Source organism: Cetorhinus maximus, chromosome 1, assembly GCF_964194155.1.
Source record: "Cetorhinus maximus chromosome 1, sCetMax3.hap1.1, whole genome shotgun sequence".
Taxonomy (NCBI): Eukaryota; Metazoa; Chordata; class Chondrichthyes; order Lamniformes; family Cetorhinidae; genus Cetorhinus; species Cetorhinus maximus.
In genome coordinates, this window is record NC_135879.1 from 134,887,318 (window position 1) to 134,904,632 (window position 17,315).

General features: G+C 45.2%; 1 protein-coding gene across 1 annotated transcript in view; it reads left to right on the forward strand.

The window, feature by feature from the left end:
* The window catches only part of grxcr1a (glutaredoxin and cysteine rich domain containing 1 a), a 155,126-nt gene that overhangs the window by 87,611 nt on the left and 50,200 nt on the right, over nt 1–17,315 (forward strand). The window contains exon 4 of the mRNA XM_078562104.1: nt 14,806–14,988. Coding sequence (XP_078418230.1) covers nt 14,806–14,988 — 183 coding nt within the window. The remainder of the gene's footprint in view (nt 1–14,805; nt 14,989–17,315) is intronic.

Sequence of the window (17,315 nt, forward strand, 5' to 3'; positions counted from 1 at the left end):
TGCAATGAAAACAGTAACCATAGAACCACAGGGCAACATTTTTAGCTCAGTGGGCGGATACACACCCGACCCGCTCAAGTGTAAAATGACGCACGTTAACGTCGAGCGAGTGTCCCGACATCAATGCGCAGTCGTGCGATGTTTCGTTCGGTGGGCGCGCCCCGGAGTCAGCAGCGCACCTACCGATAATAAAAAGGCCTGTTAAGGCCATTAAGGAATCAATTAAGGTACATTTTACGCTGCCCGTCCAACCTTACGAAATTGAAAATCGGTGCAGCGTGTCTATCAGTGGCTTTTTAACCCAGCCACTATACTTGCATCTGACCTCCAGGTTTCCCAGCCAGTTAGGGTGAATGCATGTTGATGAATTGCATGACTCGATTTCAGCTCCAGTACACAAAGCAACTCTGCAAGGATGGCAGTTGATGGATTCTGATGGTGGAAGGACAGAAGAAAGAACTGTCAGAATGGAGTCCCATCATTCCAAGCTTGCACCTCTCTTCAGTGATGCCTCCCTGAATGTGATGCTGAGGGTTGTAAGGGCCTGCAGGAAGATATTGTTCCGTTATAACAGGGAGAAGAAGTATGCCAGTGAAAGCAAGAAGGAATGGCTGGAGATTGGTCAGGAGTTGAGCAGCAGGAGTGGTGTGCCATGTTCTTGGATTGAGTACTGATCGTGGTTTGATAACCTAATCAGGGCAGGAAAGCTAAGTACAGTGGCATGTTCAACTCCATGATGCCAATCCCCTCACTCAGCCTGCTTAAGCCTACTCCTGCACATCCCTTATTACACTAACTTACCTTGCAAGTTCGCCCATTCCCCTCTGTGCATCCACAACTGACATTCACCCTTATCTTAATGCAGTCTCATGTCCCTTCCTCATAGTCACCCTCAACAAATCACAGAATAACAGAATCACACAGTGCAGAAGAGGCCCTTTGGCCCATCGAGTCTGCACCGACATGTGAGAAACACCTGACCTACCTACCTAATCCCATTTACCAGCACTCGGCACATAGCCTTGAATGTTATGACATGCCAAGTGCTCATCCAGGTACTTTTTAAAGGATGTGAGGCAACCCGCCTCCACCACCCTCCCAGGCAGTGCATTCCAGACCGTCACCACCCTCTGGGTAAAAAAGTTTTTTCTCACATCCCCCCTAAACATCCTGCCTCTCACCTTGAACTTATGTCCCCTCATAACTGACCCTTCAACTAAGGGGAACAGCTGCTCCCTATCCGCCCTGTCCATGCCCCTCATAATCTTGTACACCTCGATGAGGTCGCCTCTCAGTCTTCTCTGCTCCAACGAAAACAACCTCTATCCAACCTCTCTTCATAACTTAAATGTTTCATCCCAGGCAACATCCTGGTGAATCTCCTCTGCACCCCGTCCAGTGCAATCACATCCTTCCTATAATGTGGCAACCAGAACTGCACAGCACTCCAGCTGTGGCCTCACCAAGGTTCTATACAACTCCAACATGACCTCCCTACTTTTGTAATCTATGCCTCGATTGATAAAGGTAAGTGTCACATATGCCTTTTTCACCACCCCATTAACATGCCCCTCTGCCTTCAAAGATCTATGGACACTCCCACCAAGGTCCCTTTGTTCCTCAGAACTTCCTAGTGTCATGCCATTCATTGAATACTTACTTGTCAAATTACTCCTTCCAAAGTGTAACACCTCACACTTTTCAGGGTTAAATTCCATCTGCCACTTATCTGCCCATTTGACCATCCTGTCTATATCTTCCTATAGCCCAAGACACTCAACCTCACTGTTAACCACCCGGCCAATCTTTGTGTCATCTGCAAACTTACTAATTAGAATTTTCTCCAAATGCTGTCTATCTATCCGTTCAACATGTTCCATTACTTCATTTATAGACTTCTTCTTTCACTTCTTGCAGGAGAAGACAGCACCAGATACCAGGGATAGGGAGAGGACCGGAAGTGACCCTCCAACAATCTCACAGCTAACAAATGCAGAGGAGTAGGTGCTGAAAAGCAGTGGAGTCTAGGTGTGCCTGGCAATCAAGTTTAATGAGATGAGAACACCCCAGTGACTTGTTGACAGAATTAAATATCACACAGCCACAGGGCATAAAACACTCACTCATGTTGATATGATATCTGCAGTCATTGAGAAGGGATCATGTGCATAACATTCACTTAAAACACTGCTACCTTGACAGTTCTAATTTATGTCTTTAATCCCTCACATAGTCTTCAAGCATCCCACAGGAGGTAGTCCAACAGGATGACGACGTCTCCGCAGAAGAGGTCATAAACTGTGAGGGTGTACTGTCACAGTACTCATGTAGGCCATGATTATGCCATGTAGACCAGATGCACACATTTCAGCTGGACCCGTCAGAAGGATATTTGGGTTTTCATCTGGTAACCTACACATCACAAGTGAGTAAGCAGATGGTGGAGTCAGGGACAGCAATGGACAGTCCAAAAGGGAGGGCATAGGATGCTTCAAGCTCTGCTTGGCTGCACATTATTGCTGAACTTCAGGAGCCTTCAATGAACAGGGCACTACTGAACCAGCTGAAAGGAATGTATGGTATGCTGGCAGCCTTTCCAACTGCATTCTGCACGCTTGCAGACAGATCGGAGGAAACAGCCTCAGACATGATCTTGCAGGCCTCTAGGATGATGTGTTCATCAAAAGAACCATCTGCATGGAGCAGCAAACACTGCAATCAAATGAGTGCATGCTGGCCTTCATCAACGGGTTGCACACAATGATTTCCATCTTAAATAAGGTTGATGAAACCCCAGTCTTGACAGTTCAATTCCTTACTGGTCTACAGCAAAGTGCTCACTACCTCATTGCCAGCAGGGAATTGCAGGTGGAACATGAGAGGGATGGTGGTAAATGGTGACAGGGAAGAGGGGACTCGGCTCAAAATATTTCCATTTTTCACCTTTCACCTCCCCGCTCCACCCAACCATCCTTTCATCTGTCTGCTGCCTCCTGCCTCGATGGTTAACCTGCCCCTGCTAGTGGAGCAATCTTTGGCAGGGCCCTCATGTCTTCCAAAATCCAGAGGATGTTGGCCAAGAACATCTCTGCAATCAGAGCACAGTTCTGAGCAGCCTGTCTCTACCGCTGCTGAAGCAAAAGGGATTTCTCCACATAGACATGTTGGAAAAGGAAGAGTTAATATTTGTAGTTGTACAAAGGTATTCACATAGGCGACTGTATTTAATGGTCATGGCAGTGGGCCTGTCCACTGGCTGGAGAGACAGGGGCACCTCACCATGGCTATTTCTGGGAGCCCTGAGGTAATCAGGCACCTACCTGCCTGTTGTCAAGGTCCAGCAGGATGGATATCCCACCTCCAGGAGCTGCAGGCCAGTCAGAGCCCAACAACTCTTCAGAACCAGCAGTGACACCTGATGCAGTGGCTACTGCCAGTACAGCAGGAGGCCATGGAGGAAAAAAAGCATTGCTAGAGACCCCAGAACCCAATCAGGCAAGGCTTGGCAAGGGTGGGGTGGAAGTGGGATCAGTTTAAAGGGCATGGGCGTGTCTCGCTGCGGGATTGCCCTTGCCTGGCAGCTTGCCTAGGTGGGCTGCTTCCTTGCTTCTATGCAATGGTGTGCACAGTGCAGCACACCAAATCATTCTGCAGACCATGGCTGGTGCCAATTGAAGAGTGTGCCCAGATCTGTCGAATGACACATCTGCTTTTCATATATCTTTCTTTGTAACACTCCTGGGCTTCATTAGTTGGGTTCCCCAGAGTTGTCAACAGCCAAGTTTTTAATTGGGCGTCCCTTGTCTCTAATCAGCCAGTCAGTGACTCTTCTTTGAGGGACAGAGTGCTCAAGAAGAGTGGATTGTATTTTGTCTGGGTCAGGGTCTAGATGGGGTATCTTTAAGGTTTGCCTGTTACTCTAAGAATGCTACCATAAACTGTTATTCATGAAAAACCATTCTTGTGTTATGATCCCAACTGAGATTACCCCTGGACAAGCCTGATCCCAGGGTGGAACCCAGCTTAATAGATCCTAACTTTTAATTGTTGGTTTACATACATGGAAAGTAGCTACTGAACAGAGTCACAGGAGTCAGCTAATAAACTTTTAACAAAAGAATAAAACATTTATTGAACAAGAAAAGATGAACTATATTACAATACTCCCACCCACAACTATACCTTTACAGATATATATGGATATGTAAGGATAACACAAGTTACGAAAGCTATCTTAAACTTTTATGGTCACAGTAAATACACAATCCATGGAAACCAATAGGCATTCTGTGGTCAGACACCCCATTCCCTGAAACCAAGTGACAGATGTCACCTCAACCAGATGCTATGAATCTCTCTACAAGGTCCCCCAGACGCTTGTCACACCGTGAGCCAACTGGTCTCACTGCATCACATCTTTCACATGTGGGTTTCCAATCTCCATTCTCGAAGACCTCGCCTTGGAATCTTCTCCCAAACCGATGCTTTCTCTCAGATGCCTTCTGCAAGGGTTTACCTCCAGGGTTTTGAACTCTCCTTCCAATGTTCCTCTCCCCTGGGTCACCACACATATTCAAGCTGTCTTCCATGCACTCTCTCTCACCGACTCAGCATTAACAGTACACCATTGCATCACAAGCTCAAGGCAAAGACTTACAGACCTTCAGTTGTCTCTTTGGGCCTTCTTGCCTCTTCTCAAGTCTTTATCTCTTTAAGCTTGAAGCTTGGAGCCTTTCTCTGTCCCTCACTCTTAATTTCACTTAACAGGACCTTTTCCAAGTTCCTGTCCTTCCTTTGACTAGAAGGTCTGATTGAGACTTTCCCCTGTTTCTGTCTCACTCCTTTGGCCTTGGGGCCTTTTGGTTATTTTGGGAAATCTGCAGCTCCCTCTCGTAGTGTCCAGTCTCTCTGGGGTCTTGACTTCAAACTGAACTTAACACTGCTGTTTCTTTAGTTTACCTGTGGGAGTCTGTGGGAGGGACCTGCCTCTCTGGACGCCTGTTGCTAGGCAACAACCCAATTTTACTACTCTTGTTTGCTTAACTTAGCTTACAGTCACATAAAACCTTATTAGAAATGCAGGCACCTTTTTAAAGTGAAACTAAAACTCAATTTGATCTTTTCTTAACACACAAATACAAAAATACAAATTAAACTTAAACTTTAAAGCTAAAACTCATTCCTAACACCTACAAATACCAATATACTTAAACCGTCTCTATTTCTTCACACTTGTTTACTTACGGATCATGTAGATCCCAGTACTCTATACGAGGTTGTATTTCTACTTCCCATCAGTCCTCTGTCTCTTAGTCATGTGACATTTCATCATAGTTACATCAGTCATTACATCAGTATCTGGTTCTCCTGATGTTAACCCTTTACTATATAGACTGGTGCAGCATGAAAGCATCATGGCAGCTTCCTGGGAATCTCACGCATTTCAGCGTGATCACCTTTCTGTGGTTGTACACCAGTTGCACATTAGTGTGCACTGGAGTGCTGCTTTGGGTGCAATAGCGTGCTTAAGTTGGAGATTGGTGGGTGAAGGAGTTTTAAGGGTTAATTTTAAGGGTTAATTTAATTTAAGGGTTATTTTCTATCTAAAGTCTAGTCTTTTCTTTATGTTAGAAATTAACTAAAAGTTGCTCCTTGGGTTGGGAGAAGTGAGTTTTATTCCAGCTTTAAAACAAAGGTTTTCAGGGTCTCCTAGGAGCTGCAGCTAGTTACTTAGATAACTGGCTTAGACTGGCTTCAGAAGCTTGAATCAGGGAGCATTAAACAGGCCTTCTTCAGTGCTTTTTTGGGCTGCATTAGAGTGCTTAAGTTGGAGTTTGGTGAGTGAGGGAGTTCGCTGAAGAGGGGAAGGATGTGTTTTTTTTTCTACCTTTCCTCAGCCTCCGGTAGCTGGCTCTTACTTTGCTACAGGAGAAGAAGCTGATTGAATATAATCATAGCCCAGAAAGCAGTGGAGAGAGAGAGAGCCAGGATTTTACAGATAAAATCTTAAAGTGATGTCACAGGATTCCCAAAAGTTGATTGATTGGTAGGTATAGGCCTTTCTGGACTTAGCACAGAGGAGACGATTGGTGAATGACAGGTGAGTTATTATATTATAACATACTGTAGCAAACATGTTATATAAAGCTTAAGGTCAGTCAATGCAGCTCAGCCATGTGGAATGTGCATCCTGCGCGATGTGGGAAGTCATGCAGGCACACAGTGACCTCGATGACTAATGAGGAGGATAGCCTTAGATTACAGGAGGATATAGATGGGCTGGTCAGATGGGCTGATCAGTGGCAAATGGAAATTAATCCGGTTAAGTGTGAGGTGATGCACTTGGGCAGGACAAACAAGGTACGGGAATACACGTTGAATGGTAGGACCCTGGGAAGTACCGAGGGTCAAAGGGACCTTAGTGTGCATGTCCACCGCTCCCTTAAGGTAGCAGGGCAGGTAGATAAGGTAGCTAAGATGGCATATGGGATACTTGCCTTCATTAGCCAAGGCTTAGAATATAAGAGCAGGGAGGCTATGCTGGAACTGTATAAAATGCTGGTTAGGCCACAGCTAGAATATTGTGTGCAGTTCTGGAATCCGCATTATAGGAAGGATGTGATTGTACTAGGGAGAGTGCAGAGGAGATTTACCAGGGTGTTGCCTGGGCTGGAGAGTTTTAGTTATGAGGAGGGATTGGATAGACTGGGGTTATTTTTCTTGGAGCAGAGGAGATTGAGGGGGGACGTGATTGAGGTGTATAAAATTATGAGGGGCATAGATAGGGTAGACAGGAAGGGACTTTTCCCCTTGGTGGAGGGATCAATATCCAGGGGGCATAGATTTAAGGTAAGGGGCAGGAGGTTTAGAGGGTATGTGAGGAAGAATTTTTTCACCCAGAGTGTGGTGGGAATCTGGAACTAACTGCCTGAAAGGGTGGTAGAGGCAGAAACCTTCATAACATTTAAGAAGTATTTGGATGTGCACTTGCAATGTCATGGCATACAAGGCTATGGGCCTAGTGCTGGAAAATGGGATTAGAATAGTTAGGTACTTGTTTGGCCGATGCAGACTTGATTGGCCGAAGGGCCTTTTTCTGTGCTGCAGGCCTCTATGACTCTATGACTACATCTGCAGGAAGTGTCACCAGATGCTGAAACTTGAGCTCAGGGTTGGGGAGCTCGAGCAGCATCTGCATGGCTGAGGATTATATGGATAGCATGTTTAGAGAGGTGGCCACACCACAGATAAGAAGTACACAGGCCAAGAGAGAATGGGTTACTCCCAGAGTGTCTAAGAGAAACAGGCAGGGGTGCAGGAATCCCCTGAAACTATCTCATTCTCTAAACATTTTTCCATTTTGGATACTGGAGACAAGATGGTTCCTCAGAGGACTGATGCAAGAGCCAAGTCCGTGCCACCACAGGTAGCTCAACTGCACAAGAGGGGAGAAGGATGAGTAGAAGTGTTATAGTGGTAGGGGATTCCATAGTTAGAGGAGCAGCAGACAGGCATTTCTGCCACCTTAGATGTGATGCCAGGATGGTATGTTGCCCCTCCTGGTGCCAGCGTCAAGGATATCACAGAGCGGCTGCAGGACATTCTTTTGGGGAGGGGGATCAGCCAGCGGTCATGGTCCACATCGGGACCAATGACATCGGTAGGAAAAGGGATGAGGTCCTGAAAGTAGATGTGAAGGAGTTAGGAATGGAATTAAAAGGCAGTACCTCAATAGTAGTAATTTCAGGATTACTCCCAGTGCCATATTCTAATGAACATAAGACTAGTAAGATTGAACAGTTCAACACATGGCTGGAGAAATGGAGTAGGATGGAGGGCTTTAGATTTCTGAGGCATTGGAGCCGGTCTGGGGCAGGTGGGACCTGTACAAGAAGGATGGGTTACACCTTACCAGGACTGGGACTAGTGTCCCGCGGGGAGGTTTGCTAGTGCTGCTGGGGAGGGTTTAAACTAGATTGGCAGGGGGGATGGGAATCTGAGGGGAAATTCAGAGTGCAGAGGAGACAAACTGGCAGTGGGAAGTAGAGAAGTATTAACTGATAACGAGGATATATCAGAGAGTAATATCAAGGTAAATGGAATACTGGGAAAGTTTGATAGAATAGGCAATAGTAAGTCATTAGGTGGGATCAGAATAAGGGGAAAAGTAAAAAAGCTTAAATCAGGGTTAATGTGCATGTGTGTGAATGCACAGAGTGTGGTGAATAAGATTGGTGAACTACGGGCACAGGTTGACCAATGGAGTTATGATATTATTGCTATAACAGAGACCTGGCTCAAAAAAAGGCAGGACTGGGCATTAAATATTCCTGGGTACAAGGTGTTTAGGAGAGACAGGAAAGGAAGAAAAGAGGTTGGATGGGGTGGAGTAGCAGTATTGATTAAAGGTGGCATTACTGTACTGGAATGAGAGGGATCAAGGATGGAATCTCTCTGGCTGGAGGTAAGGAATGAAAAAGATGCAATAACATTGATCGGTGTAGTATATGGCCAACAACTAACAGAAGGGATGTAGAGAAACAAATTTGCAAAGAAATTACAGAGGGGTGCAAGAATTACAGAGTAATTATAATGCAGGACTTCAATTATCCAAATATAGACTGGGATAAGAGTAGTGCAAATGGACAAGAGTTCCTGGAATGTGTTCAAGGTAATTTTCTGCAGCAGTATGTTATTGGCCCAACAAGAGGTCAGGCACTGTTGAACCTGGTTCTGGGGAATGAGTTGGCCCAAGTGGGTCAAATATCAGTGAGAGAGCATTTAGAGGATAGTGATCATTGCATCATAAGGTTTAGGTTGACCATCTCTCCTCTTGTCCAGTCCCTTCCCATCTACATCCATGATTCCTCTGACACCTTACGTCACATCAACAATTTCCAGTTCCCTGGCCCCAACCGCTTCCTCTTCACCATGGATGTCCAATCCCTCTACACCTCCATCCCCCACCAGGATGGTCTGAGGGCCCTTAGCTTCTTCCTTGAACAGAGGCCCGAACAATCCCCATCCACCACTACTCTCCTCCATCTGGCTGAACTTGTTCTCACACTGAACAATTTCTCCTTAAACTCGTCTCACTTCCTCCAAATAAAAGGTGTGGCTATGGGTACCCACATGGGCCCCAGCTATGCCTGTCTCTTTATGGGGTATGTGGAACATTCCTTGTTTCAGTCCTACTCCGGCCCCCTCCCACAACTCTTTCTCCGGTACATCGATGATTATTTCGGTGCTGCTTCATGCTCTCGTCGGGACCTGGAAAAATTTATTAATTTTGCTTCCAATCTCCACCCCTCCATCATTTTCACATGGTCCATCTCTGACACTTCCCTTCCCTTCCTTGACTTCTCTGTCTCAATTTCTGGTGATAGACTGTCCACCAATATCCATTACAAGCCTACCGACTCCCACAGCTACCTCGACTACAGCTCCTCACACCCCACTTCCTGTAAGGACTCCATCCCATTCTCTCAGTTCCTTCACCTCCGTCGCATCTGTTCTGATGATGCTACCTTCAAAAACAGTTCCTCTGACATGTCCTCCTTCTTCCTTAACCGAGGTTTTCCACCCACAGTCGTTGACAGGGCCCTCAACCATGTCCGGCCCATCTCCTGCGCATCCGCCCTCACGCCTTCTCCTCCCTCCCAGAAACATGATAGGGTCCCCCTTGTCCACACTTATTACCCCACCAGCCTCTGCATTCAAAGTATCATCCTCCGCCATTTCCGCCAACTCCAGCATATTGCCACCTCCAAACACATCCTCCCTTCACCCCCCCTGGTGGCATTCTGTAGGGATCGTTCCCTCCAGGACACCCTGGTCCACTCCTCCATCACCCCCTACTCCTCAACCCCCACCTATGGCACCTCCCCATGCCCACGCAAAAGATGCAACACCTGCCCCTTCACTTCCTCTCTCCTCACCGTCCAAGGGCCCAAACACTCCTTTCAAGTGAAGCAGCATTTCACTTGCATTTCCCCTAACTTAGTCTACTGCATTCGTTGCTCCCAATGCGGTCTCCTCTACATTGGAGAGACCAAATGTAAACTGGGCGACCGCTTTGTAGAACACCTGCGGTCTGTCTGCAAGAAAGACCCAAACCTCCCTGTCACTTGCTATTTAACACTCCACCCTGCCCTCTTGCCCACATGTCTGTCCTTGACTTGCTGCATTGTTCCAGTGAAGCCCAACGCAAACTGGAGGAGCAGCACCTCATCTTCCGACTAGGCACTTTACAGCCTTCCGGACTGAATATTGAATTCAACAACTTTAGATCTTGAACTCCCTCCTCCATCCCCACCCCCTTTCCGTTTCTTCCCCCTCCCTTTTGATTTTTTCCAATAATTTATGTAGATTTTTCTTTTCCCACTATTTCCATTATTTTTAAATCTATACTTTTAATGCCCTGTTAGTCTTTCCACCCCACCCCCACTAGAGCTGTACCTTGAGTGTCCTACCATCCATTCTTAATTAGCACATTTGTTTAGATAATATCACTACCTTCAACACCTCTTTTTTCCTTTGTCTGTGACATCTTTTGATTATCTGCTCCTATCACTGCCTGCTTGTCCCTACAATCACCCCCCTCCCCACCAAATTCTCTCCTCCCACCCCCCTACCTTAAACCAGCTTATATTTCACCCCTCTCCTAATATTACTCAGTTCTGTTGAAGGGTCATGAGGACTCGAAACGTCAACTCTTTTCTTCTCCACTGATGTTGCCAGACCAGCTGAGATTTTCCAGGTCATTCTGTTTTTGTTTTGGAAAAAGGAAGAGTATAGTTGATTAGGGGTAAAAAAGAGGGGCTTGCACGTGGAGGCAGGAGAAATAGCTGAGGTATTAAATGACTACTTTGCATCTACCTTTACAAAGAAGAAGGTGCTACCCAGAGAGGACGTAACTGGTACACTACAATAGTTTACAGTTGAGAAGGAGGGAGTGTTAGAAAGGCTATTTATACTTAAAATATATAAGGGGCAGAATTTTGCCCTTTGCGGGCGGGCTCGGCGGGGGTGGGCAGGGGCTGTAGGGAAGCCCCCAGCACCTATGGAGAGAAAAACAGAGTTCACATTTCAAGTCCGTGTGACTCTTCTTCAGGGCTAAATAGAAGCAAAAATGTGATGAAATTTATACTGTTTAAGGGGCTGGAGCAGGTGAAGCTGGATAGAAGGCTAGCGATAGGTGCGGGCAAAGGCGAGATTGACAAAGATGTCATGAACAAATTAACAAAGGAGGTGTTAATAGTAGTGGTAAGGGCTAAAGGAGGCACTGATAGTGGCATAAAGGTAAGAATGCAGAATGTGATAATAGCAGGACAAGGGTAGGTACTCTGAAAAGAAAAACATGAACAAGTAACAGATGGCCCTTGTGGGGTTTTTGAGGGGGGTAGGGGGAATAGTGATGGGGAAAAAAGATGGAATATAGGTGGGGATAAAACAATGAATAAATGAATAAAAATGAAAATAAATAAAAATTAATGGATAGAAAATAAAAGATAAAAAAAAAGAATATTGAAAAAAGGGGTGAGAATAGAGGATAGAGGTCATGGTCTGAAGTTGCTGAACTCAATATTAAGTCCGGAAGGCTGTAAAGTGCCTAATCTCCCACTGGATGGTGGATGGCTCCGAACGGCCCATTGGTTACTTCTCAGGAACACTCAGTGTGGCAGAATGAAGATACTCACAAATAGAGAAAGAAGGCTTATCCATTGTATTTGGCGTTAAGAAATTCCACCAATACATCCATGGTTGCCACTTCATCATCATATCTGACTACAAGGCACTACTAGGTTGGTTTGGGGAAGATAAGGCAATAACCCAATCGCCTTGGCATGCATCCAAATGTGGGCACTGATTCTAGCTGCTTACGAATACGCTTTTATCCACCGGCTGGGAAGCCAGGTTGTCAATGCCGACACACTGTGCCAATTACCTCTAAAGGACAGCTGTGTGAACGTTCGAATTCCTCAAGAACTTATTTTATTATTAAACTTTCTGGATTCATCACCAGCGAATGCCAAACAGATCAGAGAATGGATAGACCACGATCTGGTTTTGCCTCACGTCAGGGAACAAGTCTTGTAGGGATGGTCTAACGAGCCAAAGTTGGATGAAATGAAGCCCTATTTTAACAGGAGGTATGAGCTCACCTGCCAGGATGGCATCTTACTGTGGAGAGCGAGTGTCATTGTGCCTCCCAGAGGAAGACAACCATTATTGATAGAATTGCATAGCGTCACCCAGGACTTCCTGGATGAAAATGTTGCTATTTATGGTGGCCAGGGATGGACACTGAAATCAAAAACATTGTCAAGGTCTGCATACAGTGCCAACAGGTGCAGAAATTGTCTGCTGCTGCTTCAGTGCATCCTTGGGAATGGCCAGGAAGGCCTTGGGTCCGCTTCCACATTGACTATGTGGGGCCTTTTTTGGGCACAATGTTCCTCTTATTTATCGATGCTCACTCCAAATGGATGGATGTATACGAGGTGCGATCACTCACATCTGCCCCCACCATAGACAGATTACGTCAGAGTTTCGCGATACACGGTTTACCAGAGATAATAATGTCTGATAAGGGAATGGCATTCACCAGAGAGGAATTCCAAAGATTTACAACTCTCGATGGCATAACACATGTCAAGACCTCGCCAGACCACCCTGCATCCAATGGGATGGTCGAGAGGGCAATCCAGACCTTCAAGGCCGCAATGATAAAACTAGAGGGGTCTCTATAGCAATGAAGTTATCATGTTTCCTGCTCATCTATAGGACTATGCCATATATGGCCACTGGTATTGCCCCCACAGAGTTATTAATGAAAAGATGTCTCAGGACATGTTTGAACCTCATAAGGTCAAATTTAGGGGGAGGATAGAGAGAAGTCAGGAGGCCCAGAAAAATGAACATGATTACCACAGTGAAAGAAACTTCACTGTAGGAGAAACAGTTTTTGCAAAGAACTTTGGAGATGGGCCCAAATGGATATCAGGTGAAGTCAGTGCAGTGACAGACCCCTGTCCTACCACATATCGGCTGAAGGTCAGATAATCAGGAGACATGTAGATCACCTCAGGAAAAGGGAAACAGATCCACAAGAAAAGATGTGCCAAACATTCCCAGGTAGAAGGAACTCCTCTGGCTTTGGAGGTAACTGTAGAACCCATTGAGCCTGAAAGAGTCAAAGAGGCAAACTTACAGGTTCCTACTGGGGAGCCTTGTGGACAGATAACTCTTGAGAGGGAGGCCACAGATAAACCATCCAAAGCTGTATAACTAGGGTGGTCAACAAGTTTGAAAAAGCCTCTGAGTGTCTGAATTTGTAAATAGTTCATTTATTTAAATAGTTAACATTTTGTGAAATGTACTTTCAAGTAAAGGGGGAGGGGGTGTGGTAATCTGAGGCGTAATACACCTTTAAGAAAATGTGAGCAGATCGACCATGTGACTGGAAAACCCAATAGCTGTGGAGCATGGGCTATCATGTTAATGTTAGTCTAGAGTAGAGTCTGATTGGAGAAGTACACATCATGTTAGTGCTCTGTTGTTTGAGTAAATAAATAGTATGTGATTCATTTCATATTGGTCTGTCTGCATTATATTGTAACTGACTCACCTGCCAACAGATAGGCGTGCAACCGGTTCGTGAGCAAAGCAACCCCAAAGTAAAACATAACACATGTCCTGGAAGCTGATCCTCTGACTGTATACTTTGAGTTATGTGTATGGCCTCCTTCGAGTTGCACCTCTCTGTTCATTCCCTCTCTCTCTCTCTCTCTCGAGGAATGGCAAGCAGTGAGGGGAAGGCTGCTGCTGCTCCTACCACTGCCATTTCTACTCCTGGTCCTCAACTAAGGTTCAAGTTAATCCAGCATAAGCAGCACTCATGCTGATCTGATCGATCACAGCTGCCATAATGGAAACCAGACACACAAACGTTCAAAGTAATAAAAGAAACTTGCCAAGTCGTGTAATTAAACTCTCAGAGCATGTAACGCGAACAAAAACCTTTCACACAATTAAGCAAAAAAATCAGCTGTGAGGTTTCAGTATTTATGAGAATTTTTGCCTGTCATTTCTTCAGCCCCCTCAATTGCCACTGTGTTCTTGCCTTGCTTTCAATGACGAGCTTCAGATGACCTGGGAAACCTACACTTAAATCCCAAACCCATGTTAAAAATCACACTTAATGAGTTACTAAATATTGAAATTACTGTAATAACCTGTCTTTGCTGAGGAGTTGCTCGGACGCAGTCTAACACTGCTGTTAAATTTGGATGCCAGTAGGTTGGACTTCGCGACATGCTGTCAATTTCATCTCTTAAACCCTCCACCCACTCCCAAGCCCACTCATGCAAAACAAGTTATAATTCCCCCTTGGAGCTAACTAATAAAGTGTTGTCCCTATAGGTCTATCTTGGAATGACATCAAATTTCAGAGAGACTGGTGCAAGGCTGTAATATGAACCTTTGTCCTTAATTTAGCACATTTCCATGCTGTGAATACACTTCCAAAATAATACACTGATCCAAAACTCATCATCTTCCTATGCATTCCTAATACAAGAACTACTGTATATCCAATTAATGGTCAAATTTACATACTATGTACTTGAAACAATCCTCTTTCAAATAACTTTGAATAATTTTATTCATATTATGCAGAGTTGAATGTGTACTCTGTCAATGATATTATTTGTTTCTTCTGTGTGAAGTTATATTTCTATTATTTAGAAATGTTTGTGAAGAAAGGGAAATACTGAATAATGTACTTTTCGCTTTCTCTTTTAGAAAGTTCAGCACACACAAGAGTGTTCAGCCTGTGGTGGATTTGCATTTGTTCCATGCTCAGTGTGCCATGGGAGCAAGATGTCAGTTTTTCGAAACTGCTTCACGGATTCCTTCAAGTCCCTCAAATGTACTTCTTGCAATGAAAATGGATTACAGCACTGCAAACTCTGCAAAATGAACCCTGTACCATCAACATAAATAACACCATAGTGACATTTGTCGTAGTTCAACAATAAATGGATTTATAAGAAGTGTGTTTTTCTGATCTTAATTCTAATGCTCTAATTACATTAGCTGTTAAAGCCCTAATTACCATGCTGCTCTAGCTGGAAGGGGAAAACGAGTTGCCCAATCCTGAAATTATATTTAGACTGATTCCAGGGTAAAGTGGGCCAAACTCCAGCTACTCCTGTCAAATCCTCATTCCACAAAGCAGTCAAATGTTAAGAACTACCATTGCTGTTTACAGGTTCTATTGAGTGATGCCAGCAGAACAGTGATGGCTTTGCATTTAGCAAAATGTGTAGAAACAATAAATGATGTGTAATGTATTGCACAAAAATGTTAATAAAAATTATTTCAGCGGAACTGTGATACAAGGAATAAAATAAACCAAGTGAGATTAACTAAAATTATGCTGTTTGCAACATTAAGTCACTGACTTAGAATGAACTTGTATTTTTTTAATTTGGTGAAAAAAATCCTCTCAGTCTGACAAGAATGGATTAGCTTCCCTTAATATTTTTATAACTACACCTAGCCATGTTCTAGTATGCTCACAACCTCCAAATTTGGCAGATTTACTAACTCCTCCAAACACAGGCACATATTTCCTAGACAACAGTCGGAAGAAAACATTCAGTTGGAGATTTAAAACATAGGGTAACTTGGTCAAGAAACTATTTATATTAGAAGAACTGTACTATTTATATGGGCCAGCACTAACATGAATTGGGTACTTAATTCTCCCTAACATATTTTAGAAGGGAAGCTCTTACTTTTTATGAAGCCAATTAATTTGATTGACTTCTGCTTTAAGCCTTCTGAAAAGCAGAATGCAATGATTAATTATTTAATGCAAATCACTTCAGCATTACCAAGGAACTTAACATGGCTCCAAGTCAGCACTGTTTCTTGTTCAACCAAGCCACCAGAGAATCCTCAAAGAACCCAGGGCTTTTTATAACTTGGTAGAATTTTGTAAGAATTTTAAAGAACTGTTCTTGATTCAAATCTGGATAATTTAGTTGGGTGGGCCCTCAATGATATCCGCTGTGCTCCTGCCATTAATTAACAGGCCACTTAAGGCCCTTGACTCACCAACCAACACCGATTTTTCGGCACCTGTGCAATCTTCGGGTCGGGCATGGGTGCAACGGGCAGGTCGGTAGGACACATTTGTATAAACCTCATCCACGGGTGGAATAAGGGGGCTCAGTGGGGTCGCGAGTGTGCTCTGTCAAGTATTGATTTTTCAAAGTTATTGAAACTTGCCTGTGTGATCTGCAATACTTCAAAACGTATACCAGCTGCTTTGACTGGACTCTTAACCCTCAGGTCAGCACTCTGCAGTGAGGAATCTATTTTGGGCCTGCAGGTTTCAGGAAGCCTTCCCATAGCCTGGGAATGGGAGCTAAACTGTCCAATGGGGGCACCTCCTCTGAGGAGGAAGGGAGGGCTTGAAGGGGGAGGAAGCCAGAAGTGCACATTCAGCTTCCTTTTGGGAGTTCAGGCGCAGGCACAAGAGGTAGACCAAGGCAGAAGGGGCCACAGAAGACGCCATTATCCTGCTGCCAGGGTATACAGGTGGCGAAGCAGCTACCTCAATATGTCTGAGGTGCAGTGCCGAAGGAGGCTCCGTCTCTCAAGGGAGACAGTCAAATATATCTGTCAGATGATTGGGCCTGAGATCTCCGCTAACTGTGTGGATGGTCACCCCATGCCAGTGGCTCTAAAGGTCACAGCTGCCCTCAACTTCTATGCCTCTGGCTCCTTCCAGGGCTCGGTGGGTGATCTTTGCGGTGTCTCCCAATCACCTGTCCACACTTGTGTCAAGCAGGTTACAGATGCTCTGCTTAGGGATGCATTGACCTTCATCCACTTCCGCTGCGACCAGGCAAGTCAGACGCAGCGAGCCAGAGGCTTCGTGGCCATTGCTGGCTTCCCCCGCGTCCAGGGTGCAATAGACGCACACATGTGGCCATCAAGGCGCCAGCGGGTGAGCCCAGTGCCTTCGTCAACAGGAAGGGCTTCCACTCCATGAACGTGCAGATAGTGTGTGATCACAGGATCCTGATTCTACAAGTCTGTGCAAGGTACCCAGGCAGATCTCACGACGCCTACATCTCAGACACTCCCAGGTGTCAGGGCTCTTCAATGCCCCAGCCCAGCTTGATGGATGGCTGCTGGGTGACAAGGGCTATCCCCTCAGAAGGTGGCTCATGACGCCTCTCCACCATTCAAGAACAGAAGCGAGCAGTGGTACAATAGGAGCCACGCCTCCACAAGGG